This window comes from Nelumbo lutea, chromosome 2, assembly GCF_056320005.1.
Source record: "Nelumbo lutea isolate HS-2025 chromosome 2, American lotus-T2T, whole genome shotgun sequence".
Lineage (NCBI taxonomy): Eukaryota > Viridiplantae > Streptophyta > Magnoliopsida > Proteales > Nelumbonaceae > Nelumbo > Nelumbo lutea.
The window spans coordinates 30,576,160-30,592,184 of NC_142685.1; the positions used below are offsets into that span (position 1 = coordinate 30,576,160).

The 16,025-nt window shown below is 36.9% G+C and overlaps 1 protein-coding gene across 2 annotated transcripts in view; it reads left to right on the forward strand.

The window, feature by feature from the left end:
* Positions 1 to 1,771: 1,771 nt before the first annotated feature.
* The window catches only part of LOC148869576 (ENHANCED DISEASE RESISTANCE protein (DUF1336)), a 143,073-nt gene continuing 128,819 nt past the window's right edge, over positions 1,772 to 16,025 (forward strand). For both annotated transcript variants that reach the window (XR_016107843.1, XM_088972529.1), the window contains exons 1-5: positions 1,772 to 2,384; positions 8,107 to 8,181; positions 8,476 to 8,529; positions 9,848 to 9,913; positions 11,018 to 11,076. Coding sequence is in view for 1 of the 2 variants with exons in the window: in XM_088972529.1 (XP_088828655.1) it covers positions 2,169 to 2,384; positions 8,107 to 8,181; positions 8,476 to 8,529; positions 9,848 to 9,913; positions 11,018 to 11,076 (470 nt within the window). In the remaining variant the exon portion in view is untranslated. The remainder of the gene's footprint in view (positions 2,385 to 8,106; positions 8,182 to 8,475; positions 8,530 to 9,847; positions 9,914 to 11,017; positions 11,077 to 16,025) is intronic.

The window sequence follows — 16,025 nt, forward strand, 5'->3', positions numbered from 1 at the left end:
GTTATTTTCAGATATTTTTGTAATTTTCAAATTAAATGTTCTTTTTCTTGCTTAAATTCAAAAAATATTAATTATTAAGAACTCTATTGGAAAAAATCTAGTCCTTACAAACTACCAAATCATAGAAATTTATTTCTACAAATAAAAAAAAAATATTTATCATCTCAACTCAACTAATTAAGCCTTGTCCCAACTATATGGGGGTTTTCTATTTTTTCTATATTTAGTGACATGTCATCATCATCATCATCCATGCCTTATCCCAACTATATGGGGTTGTCTATATGAATCTTATTTTCTTAATCCATTTTATTTAAAGTTATATCCACTATTAAATCATTAGTGTTTAAATCATTTTTTACTACTTCTTCCCATGCCCTTTTTTGTCTATCCTATCCCTTCTAGCCCCTTCAACTTGTCACAAATCATTATTTCTAATTGATATTGTTGAAATTCATTGTTAAATTATTGACTATCATATAGCTAGCAATGTTTTATGTGATAGGTGAATACCACTTGGGTTGAAAGGAAATCTTTATAAAACTATCATATAGCTAGCAATGTTGTATATATAGTACAAATTATTGGAGATTCGTGAAATAATACATCTAAAAAATGGGACAAAATTTTGAATTTTAATATGATTAATGGAAAAACTAAAACATGATAGGATTAGAGATGAAGTTGTTCAGGTGATGGTTGACTTGACCAAAAATGCCATGTGGCTATCTTTGTGGTTGCCCCCCTTAAACCAATTCCTCTGAATCAATAAAAGCCGATACGCTCAATAATGAATAGTCATTTGTTCTGTCCAAGGTAATAGACTAATCGAATTTGTTGTTAGCAAAAACATGTTAATACGTTGAGGATGACAGCACTGCAATCTATTCTATTACCTTGTTGTGCGATCAACGTGTAAACATACTTTTCGCTGGCAGCAAATCCCGTCATATTGATGTATAATAGGCACAAGGTAATAGCCATCCAATTACAATCCAGATCTCTAGCTACCTACAAGGATCCTACCCACAGGACACTTGTTTTAATAGATTCGATCTCATCCAATTAACTTACGTCTAATATTTGAATTGAATTGGATTTTAATAGATTCGATTAGTTTAACTCCCAACTGATCCATCCATTTGCAATTATAAAATTATAACATAGCCATCGTGTTCAACTAATCCAGTCTTGTAGACAATCTCATGGGCCATTTGCCTTGATTGAGCCACTTGGGAGAAACTGCATAAAATAACTTCACTGGGAAATTGTTCCGAATAGACTACTGGCTTCAAGTGGTGTTCGGAACACCGACCTGAACTTTCCGGATTTTGCTTATCGTTTTCATATGGGGTCCAATTCAGAATTTCAAAAGCTATATCTTGAAGGCCAAAGGCTTTCAGATAACGGTTTTTGACATATCATGAACCAATAACCTGGAATGTCATAAAGCTGTGTTTGGCAATTGATAGAAATCAGAAAAGTCAAAAAGTTTCTTCCTAATGGCCAAAGTCGATAAAAGCTCAACCAACGCCAACGCATAGTCTGCATAAGCCCTCCCCAAGTCCCAAACGGGTTATATAATATCTCATTCTGGTAGCGGTAGCGCCCAGATCTGGTCTCGTTGTGTTTATGAAATCCATTGGCACACGTGTCAACTGATGTGCAAGGAAGGATTCTGTCATTCTGTGGTGAATGAATGCTTAGATTTCATCTTCTCTCAGTGTCAAAAGCAAGGAAATAAAAAATGCTTCTATTCTTTAAAGTTTTAGCAACGAATGTGGATAATGGAGAAGTAAAATGATTTCGATAAAACGAATCAACCTGTACCCAGATGATTCTCGTAGAAAAATGCCTTCAGTAAGAACTTTGAAGAATCAACTATAAAAGCAAAAATGCAAAAGAAGAAAAGCTCTAAAAGCGAAAGAAAGATAGCTTTTATATATTTTAGATCTGGCTTTCCTGCCAGGCTTCCGTGATTCTTCCCTCCAGTTGGAAGAATCAACTACCCTTAAAAACCGATTTCGTTGGTCGGTAGATCCAAATATTTATTCTCTATTACCTCTCAGTCCTCGGCCTCCACTTCTTACGGTCTTACCCAAGCTATTGGGACAAAATAACTACGTTAGATTCTCTCACTTTCTATCTCCACTAGTGTTTGTTCGTGGATGTCGTCGTCGTCTAAAATGGCGAGTAGAGAAGGATCGGAGAGAGAAGGATCAGAGAGCGGTTCGGAAGAGAGAGGGATGTTTGAGTACTTTGGTTGGGTTTATCACCTGGGAGTTAACTCCATCGGTCACGAGTATTGCCATCTCCGCTTTCTGTTTTTAAGAGGCAGATGCGTTGAGATGTACAAGCGTGATCCTCACGAGAATCCTGGCATTGTAAGCTTTTCTTCCCCTTCTCCTTTTTCTCTTTAATTGGCCTTTTTTTCGTTCTGCTTGAATTTATGTAATCATTTTTTGTTGTGGGTACTGAAATTCGATCACGAGAGTCGAAAAATGTAACGGAGAGCGAGGTGGGTTGCTGGGTGTTGAAGTACCATCTTGTTTTTTCTTCTGAACTTTTAGTTATGAAGGATTAGTGGAAAAAGTAGATGTGAATTACTGGGTTATATGAGAAAGGAATTACGGAAACAAACTTTACTTCAATAGATAAAAACATTCTGGTGCATTCAATTCTTTGCAAGATCATTAGTCAAGTTATTGATCTTAATTAGGACTAGATGTGACATATGGTTCACTTTTCTGTTGAGGCCCAACAGTTCACAGTTCTAAAGTGGTATTCGAGGGCTCGATTCTGGATGCGTTCTGCTTTATTGGGTTTATGATCTTTTGAGAAGAGCTAAATCTTTAGCCATGATGGAATCCTACTGAGTAAGCAGGTCTGGTGTATGTAAATATACATGCTCAATGTCATGACACAAGTACTGCAATGCATGAGGGGCTCAATTTTCTCTCTACTACATGTCAACAAGCAAATGAAACATTGAGACACTCCTACTTCCGAGCATGAAGTTTTTTTCAGTCCCATGAAAATGGTACTAACTTTTTCTCAACATTTTGACATTTTTTAAGCAGGTAACTGTTATCTGCAATAGATATCAAAAAGAGGGTTATGCCTGAAGGATACACAAGATGCACAAAATGTGAAGAAAATATGTACATTCAGTGCATCACTTACAAGAAGTTACTTTGAAAGAGAGCTGTCATTAAATAAAAAGGCCCTTCTAACCCTACATCTAGCTAATCCATCCACTATGATATTCAAGGCCTTTGGAATCCGATGAGTCTGCATGATCTTCCAATCATTTATAAAGTGCCCGGTCTTCATGTATTGCTGTTTAAACTTTGACTTGATCTAACAGCATAAGTTGAGTTACCATTGATGTATCTTTGAGGTCATGGGTGATGTAGGATGGGTTCAGTAACTTTTAGATCTGGTGGTTTTCTTTTTAGGGTGAAGAAAGGTAATTTGAGTGATTAAGGATGAAGAATATTGGTGGTAAAGTAAGTGGATAGCTGCTGTTTATCAAAGAATAAGCAGGACATTATAAAGAAGACAAGAGATCTTGCTGTTAGTGGGCAGCCTGGGGATAAATTGCTTACATGATGAAACAAGTTGGAAAAGAGAAAAAAACAGAGAAAAGCACCTGGATACATTCAGAACTTATAAACTAAACTTTTACTTTAAAATTAAACACCTCTAAATTTCAATTACAATGACTATTTATGGACTCAACATAAGGGACTGGATCAATGGATCTTCCTATAAGTCAATCGGATAAGAATGGTCTATAGCGTCTGAAGGTCAGATGCAGATGCCAAAGAGGATATGCCGGTGAAAGTCTAGCAAAGAGTGAAGGAAAGCTGAAAATGTTTTTGAAGGTCCTTTCCAAGTTGACCAAATCCCCTATTTATAGGGAAAGCTGGCTATGCTGACGTGCATAACTCTTCATTATTCCAAAACATTCCAAAGGCGCTAGTTATGTTGGAGTAGAGTTAGAATTCGTCAGATAGATGGCCGAACCATGCTAGATGGCTAGCCAAAATTTCAAAAAATTTTTTAACCTTTTTGGGAACCAATTTCCCAGTAAATTTAAAATTTTAGGATTGTTCTTGCATTGAATCGGACTAGATTTGAAACCAAGGAGAAGGGAGATTATACTTGATACGGAGACCACAAATCGCAGCTCCCAAGGTGCTAGTTCATGCCCAATATCACTCCTAAAACCAGCCTCCAACTGAAGATGGCGAAGTGTATAGAAAATCGATTCAACAACACTTGATTTCAGAAAATTTGCTATCCAACTTGCTTGGATCGAGCAGGGTAATTGAGCCTGCTATTCTTCAGTGTTTTTTTTTTTGCAAAAACAAAGAAGGAAACTGATATAAATCAGTTCTTGAAAGCCTAGGTCATTCTAGGGTTTCTTGGGAGACAAAAGAGAAAAAGATAGAACAAGAGAGAGAGGTAGTATAGTCTTGTTCACCCTCTTCTCCATTTATCTCTTAATGGAGCACACTCCTAATCTTGGGAGATTATCTAGATTTGAATTGGATCTGGACTCTTTTAACAATTAGACATTATCCTCTTGAGAGGATAGGTGCTCCATACCTAATACTAAACCCAGATTTGACCCAAATCACGTTGTTATGTGACAACTTAATTAATCTTATTAATATTGGGCCTTTGGCCCATTTTCTTCAAAGATTCACGACCCTAGGTGTTGCATGGCTACGCCTAATATTGTAGCGTGGACCCCACAAAGGTCTCACTCAAGTCCATAAGGGTGTGGTCCCACCTCTGAGAGAGGCCAGGCCGAATTCATTGTTTAGAGTAGTGAACGCCTGAGCCAATCAGTACAGGCTTAGTTTGGGCCCAACATTTACACCTAAGTGATCTTTGGATTAAGCCACCCTATGAAGACCCAAGGATAATGGACTTAAGTGAGATAAAGCCCATCGGGTAATTAGCCCTGTAATGGTCTCTTACACTTAACCTTTCGGCCCATAATGATCAAAACATTGCTTGACAAGGAATGACCTCTCCCTTGGCTGCAAGGTGCAGTGCCACACTCTTTGCTCAGATGGATCCCGAGATTAAAACCTTTTGCAAATTTTTTTCATAAAATAGTAGTATATACGATGTATAAATACATTTTGCAAAACTAGATTTCAAATACAATTGAAATCCACTACCGACAGTTTAGGTTTCCATCAGAGAGAGTATAAACCCTGATATTCACTTTGTTTGACAAAGGGCCAACTTTATTACTATGATCACCCACTCAGGTTATTTTCCAAACTACCCCAACATGCCCAGGTATTTGACCCTTGGTGGATTTCATTGATTGTCACATCAAAGACAACCCAGTCCAACACCTAGTGCAGTACCATAATCATGCCTAGGTATTTGACCCTTGATGGATCTCATTGATTGTTACATCAAAAATAGCCTAGTCCAACACCTAGTGCAGTACCATAATCAAGCCTAGGGTTACGTGTAACTTTCTAGTTTTGCCCATCTATCTCCAAGGTCCAGGGCATAACTGGAAATCGGTCCGGGTTCAGTGTTTCTTCCAAACACACGCTGCATGTGCTTGGGGTCTAACCCTAGTAGCTGAGACAAGCTGTTCCAACTGTTTGGCAGTTGGAGAACATTCTAAACTAACACGAGTCTCATAAGTGTCCAGTTTAAGGGGTAATACACAAAAAACATACCAATATCAACATGAAATAATAATGTACTTTATTCATTTACAAATAAATGTTTATGTACATCAGTCTGATTGGAGCTAAGGGCATACATTGTCTAACAAGTTACGGCCTCGGATTTTAGGCCACCTTAGGGTGAATACACGTGCAAGGAGGGGACCAGGTACTAACCTGTGGTTTTCCTTGTGTCCTTCACAATCTCACCACATGGCATAATTTGAGCCTATATGTTTGTCATGCCTAAAGTGCTATATTGTCTATGTACAAAAATTGTGAAGCTAGGTTTCGGTGAATCCTTCCACAGGATCTGCTATTTCATGGATTTGACAGGTGTCGCAAGTCTCAGAAGCTGAACACTTAGGAATTGCAATGTTTTGGTACAATATTGTGGCAATAGGCATGTCTATCTCCTTACATTCCCTTCATATGCTCCAAACTCAACTAGAAATCTCAAAAATAAGGTAACACTTAAATAAGGACCATGACTCTTAAAAATATTCCCAACAACTTATTACTGATCCTATTAAAACTAAACAAACAAAAAGCAACCTTAGGAGAGATCAAGAAAATGGAAATACTGAAATCCTGCAACAGAATAACACCCTATGAGTCTCAAAACACTTCAGGTTCACAATATATTAATCTCATTGGATAGATATCTCAATAATCTATCTAATGACACCAAAATCATCTAAAATGTTAAGTTTTACCCCTGAAAAGTTGGCTGATTACAACTTTAACTTTTCAAAAATTTAAGAGCTCTCTAGAAAATACTTTAAGCTATTTTGATACTCTAATGATTGACCCTTTTGTTAGGATATTAACAAATTAGAAAATAACTCTTAAAAGAATCAAATTGACAAAATTCAAATAACCCAACAATATGTAATTGCAATTGGTATAAGAATTTGATGAGACTTGGTTTCTTCTTTCATGGTTTCTTTCCCTTTTTCCTTATCTGGATCCATGGGTTTCCTCTATCACTATGTGAAGGCCTCTGTAGGAGAAACTGAAGTAATGCATCTTACTTCTGTCGTTGTAGTCTTATTGCTGCATCTGGATGGGTTACATAGTGGAACATTGGACCACCATGAGTATTGAAACCACCATTAGCAAAGACAGAGAGTAGTTCTCTTTATATCTCTCCAGTACAAAGAGAAACTCCAGTGCTTCTTTGAGACATGCATGCATGAAAAAAGCATGGTTTTTTGTGCTGAAATTTGCCCCACTAATAGAGGACAGTGAGAGGAACTTGTGGAGAAGTTTGGGCCCCAAACCAATTTGCCACATTTTAAGATTCCTTGGCCATTTAGCCTTCTTTTCTAAATGACTTGAATATATACCTATGGAAACCCAAATTTCAAAAAAGGGCCTGCAGGGGAACCATATATGATACAAGTACAATACATTCTTTTTTTGAAGACAAATAAAAAAGAAAGTTTATTATTATGAGAAAAGCACACCCCAGAAAAAGGGAAAGTACAATACATTCTTGTGAAGAGTCTTGTTTAGATTCGTTCTCTTTTTGAACCTTCAAATTGTACCATATCATGTAGTGCATTTTAGTGGTCAGCAAGGTTCAAAATATCGATACAGGCCAATATGCCCCAACTGGCGTATCGGCCTGTGTTGAGGCTCGCTTTTATTTTTTTTAGTTTTATTTATTTTTTTCAAACTGGTTCAGAGGGATTGGTTTAAGGCCCATCTACCCCCTGAACCAGGCCAGACCCCTAAACACTCACTGCAGGGGCGTATTGGGAGGCCACCAATACGATACGTATCGGACAATATGGCCCGATACGTATCGAAATTTTGAACCTTGGTGGTCAGTATTTCATGTCAAAACATCCTAGAAAACTTTCCTTGTTCCCATTTTGTACAATACCAAGAATTGCTTCAAATATATTAATCTCTAGTTCTTTCTCTCCTAGCCCTGCTACTTGTCTATTTGAGTATTGTTAACTCTGTTGAATGTGATGATAATACATATAGTTTTCACATGAACATTTGACCATTATCCTTCTTTCTAAACTGCCAAATGATTATTCCTTTTTTATTTTCCTTTTGCGTTGTTCGTATTATTTTATTTTACCTTTGCTCAGAGTGAATTTTGTCTGCACAATATCATGTTTCTCTAGTTATCGGATAAATGTTTGGACTGTATACACATAATTACATGGATATGTATATGCATTCGCAAGTACTTACTTACACAGGTGCATGCATATACCCACTTTACATGCATGCATTCATAATTGTGCATACTGCATAGAGACACCTACAACTTGCATGTCTTTCTATTTTAGAAGAGATGTTATATGTTTGTATATACATGTATGTATGCAGCTTTTCTTACTTAAATTAAAATATCTTTTTTTTTTTTTTATTACAGAAGCCTATCAGGAAGGGTGTGGTTGGGCACACTCTTATGGTAGAGGAGCTAGGGCGTAAGAAGGTCAATCGTGGGGTATGACTTCTATTCTTCCTTCTGAATGCCTTCTTTAACATAGTATATCTTCCTTGCAATGTTCTATTTGTATGTGCTGGATTTATGTGCTATATAGATCTTGTATTCAGTAAGATATGTTTTACTATTGTTTGAAAGAAAAAAAATTGCTTCAGCTTCTTCCACTCTCTCTCTCTCTCTCACACACACACAAATGGATCTAATTGTTTAGTTTTTCCATATTTGCTCTTTGGAACTTGGTTTCTCATGGGGCTAACAAGGAAATATATATATATTCTTTTCAAAATTCCCTAGGATGTATATGTGCTACGATTTTACAATCGGCTGGACGAGACAAAAAAAGGAGAAGTAAGTAACCATTCTTTGTATTTTATTTGTTTCTCTTTGTTGCAACTTGTACTATAAACTGCAACACATAAAACATCAATGTATGAGGTCATTTGCTATATACTTTTACCTTTTGGGAAGAAGTGAGAGACTGTTCTGTAATTTGCCTTAAGTTCTAGAATTAAAACCTTATGGAAGTTGCTACCTGGAAGGTTCAATGAGTTTATTTTGTATTCAGAAGCCCTGTTGAAGATGAAATTAGTGGCTGAAGTCTCTAGAAAGATTCTTTCTTACCTTTTAAGGTTCAGATTGAGTTAAATACAGGGACATGTGGGTAACATCTCCCGGTCTCACTTTAATCAGGCTGGTTCCCAATCAAACGTCCAGATTTTTGAGTTGCAAATGTATAGCAAACTGGGGTACTTCTATGTTGGCAAAGGGTGGTCTTCCATGGGAATAACCATACCAGGACCAGTTTCTCTTTTAACTCACTTTTGTACAGCAAAATGTCTGAACAGACTGCAACAAGGTCTTCTTCCTTGGAAAAAAGAAGATGATGGGAGACTCTGATCTTCTTCAGGGATAGACATTTAGAAATCTACAATAGAAAAAATTTAAATTCTCCCAGATATTTTATGTCTTTTAATCATTTTATTGTTTATACACACACACACACTTATAATTTTCAAAATCTGGAATCTAAACAACATTTAATCATATGCCCAAGGGCAACACCTGGGCCTCATACTTAAGCCCTTAGCACATGTGCTAAGTCTGGCCCTGGCTCAGCCCATGATCACCCCTAGTAGGATTGATGTGGTCCCCACTCCCCACTTTATATGAGAAAGAATTAAGATAGAGGGAAGTGGTGCAAAATTTGCATCAGTTTTTTTCAGATGCAAAATATGCACTGTTAATGGATGCAAATGGGACAAAAAGTACAAATTTTGCATCAGGTAAGAGTGCAAATCATGTCACAAACAAATAGATGCAAAACTGAACTGGGTGTGGAATTTGTATCCGGTTTCAGATTTGTATTGCAAACAAACACAGCCTTAAAAACACCCTGCTTCTTGACAAACTCTCTTTTGAAAGCGATCCCATAAACCTTTCTGAATCCCTTACCTCTCATATACTCATTATATGTTCAACCGTTGGCTGAAAAAGTTCCATCTATCCTCCTGACCTGAAACGTATTCTAATGCCATATTACAAATACGATGCATGGAATTTTATTATTCAAGTGAATTATGTTTTCTTCCACCTCACAAATATGAAATTGCTGTAATTATCTTCTTGAAATGGGTTCTTTTTAATGGATATTTTATTTCTTTGCAAGATTGCTTGTGCTACAGCTGGAGAAGCTCGGAAGTGGATAGAAGCATTTGATCAGGCAAAGCAGCAAGTATGAGAGTTTTTCTAAAATAATATATATGAAACAAAATGTTACTTTTCTGAAAATTATCATGGTTCTCTTGTTTTGTAAGGTTGTATCTGTATCATTTATAATTGCAGCATAAACTTTGTTGTTTATGTTTTCCGTACAAAATCTGTGTTGAGACTTCGGAGTACAGTTTGCTGTCTAATAACTAATAACAACGGTGAGAAGAGAATTTCAGTTATAAGTAATACTAAAATTTTGTTTTTCCTTTTTGATTGGTAAATTGCAAATTTTGGTTTAGAACTTTCTTTCTTTCTGACAATGGAGAAGATTATATTTTATAAATTTTTGCATGGATGTTACATTGTTCTTTTATAACTTGTAATTATTCATCTATAATGCTAACATTATAAAAAATACTAGGACTCTTTCATCAATGAATTCCAATTCATCATCAAAAGAGAAATGCCCTCCTTTCATAGTGGAAGATACAATAGGGAAAAGTAACTCTCAACTTGCCAATGTTCATTGACAATAAAAACCCTAAATTGTTAGAATTGATAACCAAAATATAAAAAAGAAGGAAAAAACCTATGCTAATTTGCCCAAAAGAAATATAGTAATGAAGGATGGAGTGTGGGATTATGGTGAGGTGAGGGTGGACAATAGAAAAATGCCTGCCACACTTCAACTTCTTTATTCTTCTATGATTCTGATAGTTTAAAAAAATGTAAAAACATGGCCTTTTCCATTGATTCTATTTATAATTAATATTTCAGATGCTATAATGAAGCTAAAAATGTTTCATTTATCATATAAGTGTTAATTTATACTATAGATATTTTCTTGTATAAGATACATTCTGATATCTAAAAATATAGAGAAATTTATTGTAAAATTATTAGTCAGTAGATGTCAATATATATTAGTTAAAACTATGGGGCTAAGTTGGTTATTTAAAGTTTTTATTAGAATATAGAGATTACCAATTATACTTTTAAAAGAAAAGAAAAAGGAATAGCATGAAGATATTTTGCCTTACTGTAGTTTCTTGTTGAATGGTAATAATTTCTCTTTTACGCTTAGGATGCTATCATATTTTGCCTTACTGCTAACTTTTATCTACAGGCTGAGTATGGGCTAGTGAGTGGAAGTGACACCAGAAGTAAACTAAACATGGAAAACGAGTATGCTTCATATCTTACATGTGGATGGTGTAAATGGTTTGCATGATTGTACATATTCTTTCAATTGTTTCAGGAGGACATCTAATCTATTGGTTGGTTAGAATGCATGAAGTTTTTTTTTTTTTTTTCGATAAATGAAAGAAGTTTTATTAGCAAAAGATTGAAACTGTTACAAGCTTCCCTAGGGGGGGGGGGTGCAAGATGCAGCCACACCCTTGTGCCAAAACAACTCAAAAATTAGAAATCACAACTCAGCCCCAATAAAGAAAGTCCCTAGAAGCCCTTCGTTTGGCTAAGAAATCAGCCAATGCATTAACTGACCTGCTCACCCACTGTTTTTAAACTGCTGTTGACCTGGACGGTTGAACCGTTCAACCCGAAAACCAGTCACTAGTCCAGTTCCATTTACCTCCTAACCCGGAGGCAGAGTTATAAGAAAAACCATTGAAAAGTCAATAAACTGTTGATCTGGCCATTCGAATCATCAAATAGTTCAACCCGGGCAACAGTTCACAAGTTAAAAACGAATTTCCATCCATACACTGATAAACTCAGTCACTTCCTCTCTCTGATAAAATACTAAGATGACAACTGACAAAAGATAAAAAAGTAAGGTGAAATATCCCAAGACTTGAAATATGATAAAATCCATTGTTCATTTTACAAATTTTTAACTAATTTAAAGAGTTATTTATTCAAGATAGTATGATCAATTCTTTAAACTGTTGAATTGTACTTTTTTTCTTGTGATGTATATTATAAGAATTACTAGAGATAAATCCTTTGTGATTTTATTTATTTATTATTTACATTTATTCAAGATAGTTGAACCGCTGACCCATGACCCGAAAGGAAAAACTGTTTCGTTTTCGGGTTGTTTTTTAAAACATTGTGCTCACCCACTGTATTCTAGTTGTCATGTTTCTTGTTAACCACTTAACTTTCTTTGGAAGGTCCCTGTATTTCCAAGTAGCAGAATCCAGATCCAATAGCTACTCTACCACCACCTTAGAATCTCCCTCAAAAATTAAGTTGTTCACACCAATTTGACTTGCAGTATGAGTTTTGAAGATTCAAACCCTAGTTTAGAGAAGAGAAGAAGAGTTTGAAAGAAAGAATGGGTGGCAATATACTTTTCCAGCCCCTTATTGATATATAAATGAGGGTTGTACAATAATACATGCATGGACAAGTATGCCCCTGCTTAGGTGGTAGCAGAACTACGTAAGAACATGACATAAAAGACCAACACAAGCCCAGGCCTATTACACCCATATAAAACAAGTACATAATAGACAATAACAGGCCCAAGCCCATATGGTTAAGACCCACAACACTTCCCCCCCCCCCCAAAAAAAAAGCTGAGCATTGATATCTTTCATGCCCAACTTGCATAGAAGCTCTTAAAATCTCGACCTAGTGAGTTCCTTGGTAAACGCACACAAATCTCCAGAAGCAATCTTTTCCCTCACAAAGTGTTTGTCAATGTTAGAGTTAGCCAAATGAGGGGTAGATTAGTCTTTTTCAGTCAGTTTAAGTTATATGCTATGTGGCAATTCTAATTAGAATTCCTGTCCCATACTTAAGTGGGGGCATTCTAGTCATTATACTTAATTAAACCCCTAATCCATATTATGGTCGAATGGTAGGGTTTAGGCTACCAATTTCGACTGATTTGTTGTTGTTCTTCTTCTAGTTTGAACTGCTGAAGCCACTGAACAAACATGGTATCAGAACATGACGTTGCTCTCTAAATCTGCTCCTCTTTGATTGTGACTTCCTTTTTCTTCTTTCTGGACTGAAAATGGAGAACACAGACTTGACCTAGGTCTGAGAACACTTCGGTCCTTCTTCCTCTGCTCAGAACTTGATTGTTTTTCAAGAAAATAACTATAGAGGTAAGTGGATGGTCGACTGAAGCTCTCCATTGAGGTTGGTTACCTTTTTTTTTGTGCTGTTGGTATTTCTGGGTTGAAAGCCTTCAAAAATCTGCTCAGACTGATCAAAACCTAAAGAACTAGGTTGTTTGTAGCCTTGGTTCTTGGATAAAAAGTCCAAGAACAGGCTGTGTTTACAGTGACCGAATGGTGTAAGGGTATGTTTGACCCTTTTGTGTGGGTCTATAGATTGTTTTGAAAACTTTGTTGGTCACAAGTGACCTGAATCGACTGACAGGTTACTGCAGTGCTTGTGATGCTCACCCTTTATTGAGCAGCTTCAAGAGGGCTTATATGTGGTTAGTGAGTTGCTGAATTAATGTCATTGTGATTTATGGTTCTGTGAAATCAGTAGTGGTGTGAACAAGAACAAAAGTTTGTGTTTTTTTTTGGGCTGGAAGGAATGACCGAATTGCCTACACAATTTTCTGCCTTGTTGGTGCTGTCTGAATGCTAGTTTACCTTTTGTTCTTTATCTAAATGGCAGTTTACATAGTGGTGATTGATTGTAACTGGTTGTGAACCTATCATTTGTGTTTGGAGACTACTGTAGTGTCTGGAACATCAAACTCCTAACAGTAGTACTCGGTTGGTGACTGGGGATTCAGCATTAGAAGTAGCATTGGGAGGGCATCATGGCAGCAACTGGAGATGGTTGTAGTGATCAGAAACCTAGTGTGGTGATTCCCTCTAACTATTTGGGTGTGCAGATGACTTCAATTAAACTTAATGGTGAGAACTATGTGCCATGGGCCAAGTCAGTGAAGGAGACTCTAAAGTTGTGGTGAACTAGTTAAAAGAGGATAACTCAAGGATATGGAAGTACAACAATGAAAAAGGAAAATTTAAGTGGCTAACTAAGGATGTTGAAATTCAGTACAAATGGGTAAAGAGAAGTGCAAACTTACTGGCAGATAGTTTAGCTAGGCAAGGGGTTAATAGGAGCTCTTTACTTTGGGCTTTATTGTAATTGTATTTGCTGCTCATTGATTGTTCTAGGGAGCTAAGATTGTTTAGCCTCCTTGCTTTGCAATTCTTCTTAACATTAATTAATACATTTCACAGTTATTGATAAAAAAAATGGCCAAGTCAGTGGAAGTTTTTCTCAAGGCAAAGAGGAAAGTGAAGCATGTAAAGGAAGATAAACCATTAGCTAACTCTTTAGGGTTTGATGACTGGGAACAGAAAGATGCCCAAATCATGACATGGTTATGGAATAGTATGGAACCCAAAACAAGTGCCAACTTTATGTTCTTAGATACTAATACTACGAGGGTATATCAACTCTATCAGGAGTATTTTGATTTGTAGCAAGGGAATAAAACCCTAGAAGAGTACTATGCCAGTATGAAAAACTTCAGAAATGAACTAAATGTCTATCGTCCCCTAACTCTGGATGTTAAGGTTTAGTAAGAACAAAGGGAGCAACTGGATGTCACTAGGTTCTTAGTGGGGCTGAAATCTGAGTACGAATCAGTTAGAGCCCAAATTTTGGGAGGCTTTATTCTTCCTACACTTGAGGAAGTATTTTCAAGGCTTCGTAGGATCTCCTTGGGTTCTACAGAGAGTACCACACCGTCTGACAGATTGGATTTGTGGCAACCAGAGGAGGTGGACGTGGTAATAGAGGGGGCGAACATGGATCTTGAGGAGGTCGTGGTGGTTCCATATTTGGCCGTGGTGGTGGTCATGACTCAGGGGGAGGCCATGGTAAAGGAAAAGGTAACTCTGCTAGGAAGTGTACCCACTGTGGTAGGGAAGGACACTCGGTGAATTTTTGTTATGAACTCCATGGCCCACTTTCTACATGGGCAAATCATGTAATAGCTGGTGGGGTTGATGTCAGTGATAACCAACAACCAAATCTCACACCTTTCACATCTATATCTGTTTTTGGGAAGGAGATGATGAGTGTACCACGCGATGAGTATGAGAGGTTCCTTTAAGCTGCTTCACAACATACTACTGCCACCCTTGCTCACTTAGGTATTGTTTGTTTGGCATCCAAACCCTCTCCCTAGATTATTGACTTTGGAGCCTCTGAAACTCCATGATTGGGACTCCAGGTGTGTTCTCTTTTTTCTTTGAAACTTCCACATCTCAAATTGTTACCCTTGCCAACGGTTCATCTTCTCTCATCTGTGGTGTTTTAATGTTGACATGACTTCTCTTTCTTTATCATCTGTTCTATATGCACCTAAACTTCCATTCAATCTTATGTTAGTTAGTAAATTAACTAAGGCCCTTAATTGCTCTATTACATTTTTCCCTTCGTTTTGTGTTTTTCAGGATCTCAAGACTGGAAAGAAGATTGGTGGAGGGCATGAAGTTGGTGGATTGTATTATCTTAACGGTGGTGGGTCATCAGTTGTACTTCAGACTTCTCTCACTCCTCTACAATGGCATTGTTGGATGGGACATCCGTCCCTCAAGGCACTCAAGATACTGGTTCTGTCTTTGAGTCATTTGTTGTCTTTATTGTGTGAGCCGTGCCAATATGGGAAACACCATCGGGTTTCCTTCAGTCCTAGAGTTGATAGTCGTATGTTGAGTTCTTTTGCTTTAGTTCATTCAGATGTTTGGGGTTCGATTAAAATAGAGTCTTATAATGGTTACAGGTATTTTGTCACTTTTATTGGTGATTGTTCAAGGATGACATGGATTTATTTAATGAAAGAAATGAGTGAATTATTTTCCATTTTTCAAAAATTCCATGTTGAAATATGTATGCAATTTAGTGTTCCAATCAAAGTTCTTCGTTCAGCTAATGGTCATGAGTACTTCCTCACTTCTTTTCAACAATATTTAGAACAACATGGCATCATTCGTCAAACTTCATGTGCATCCACCCCTTGGCAAAATGGGGTGGCTGAACGAAAGAACTGTCATCTCCTTGAAATTGCTCGGTCTATTCTTCATCATATGAGTGCTCCTAAACGTTTTTGGAGTGACGTTGTGCTTATTGCTTGTTTCCTTATTAATCGGATGCCCTCCTTCATCCTTCATGGTTGG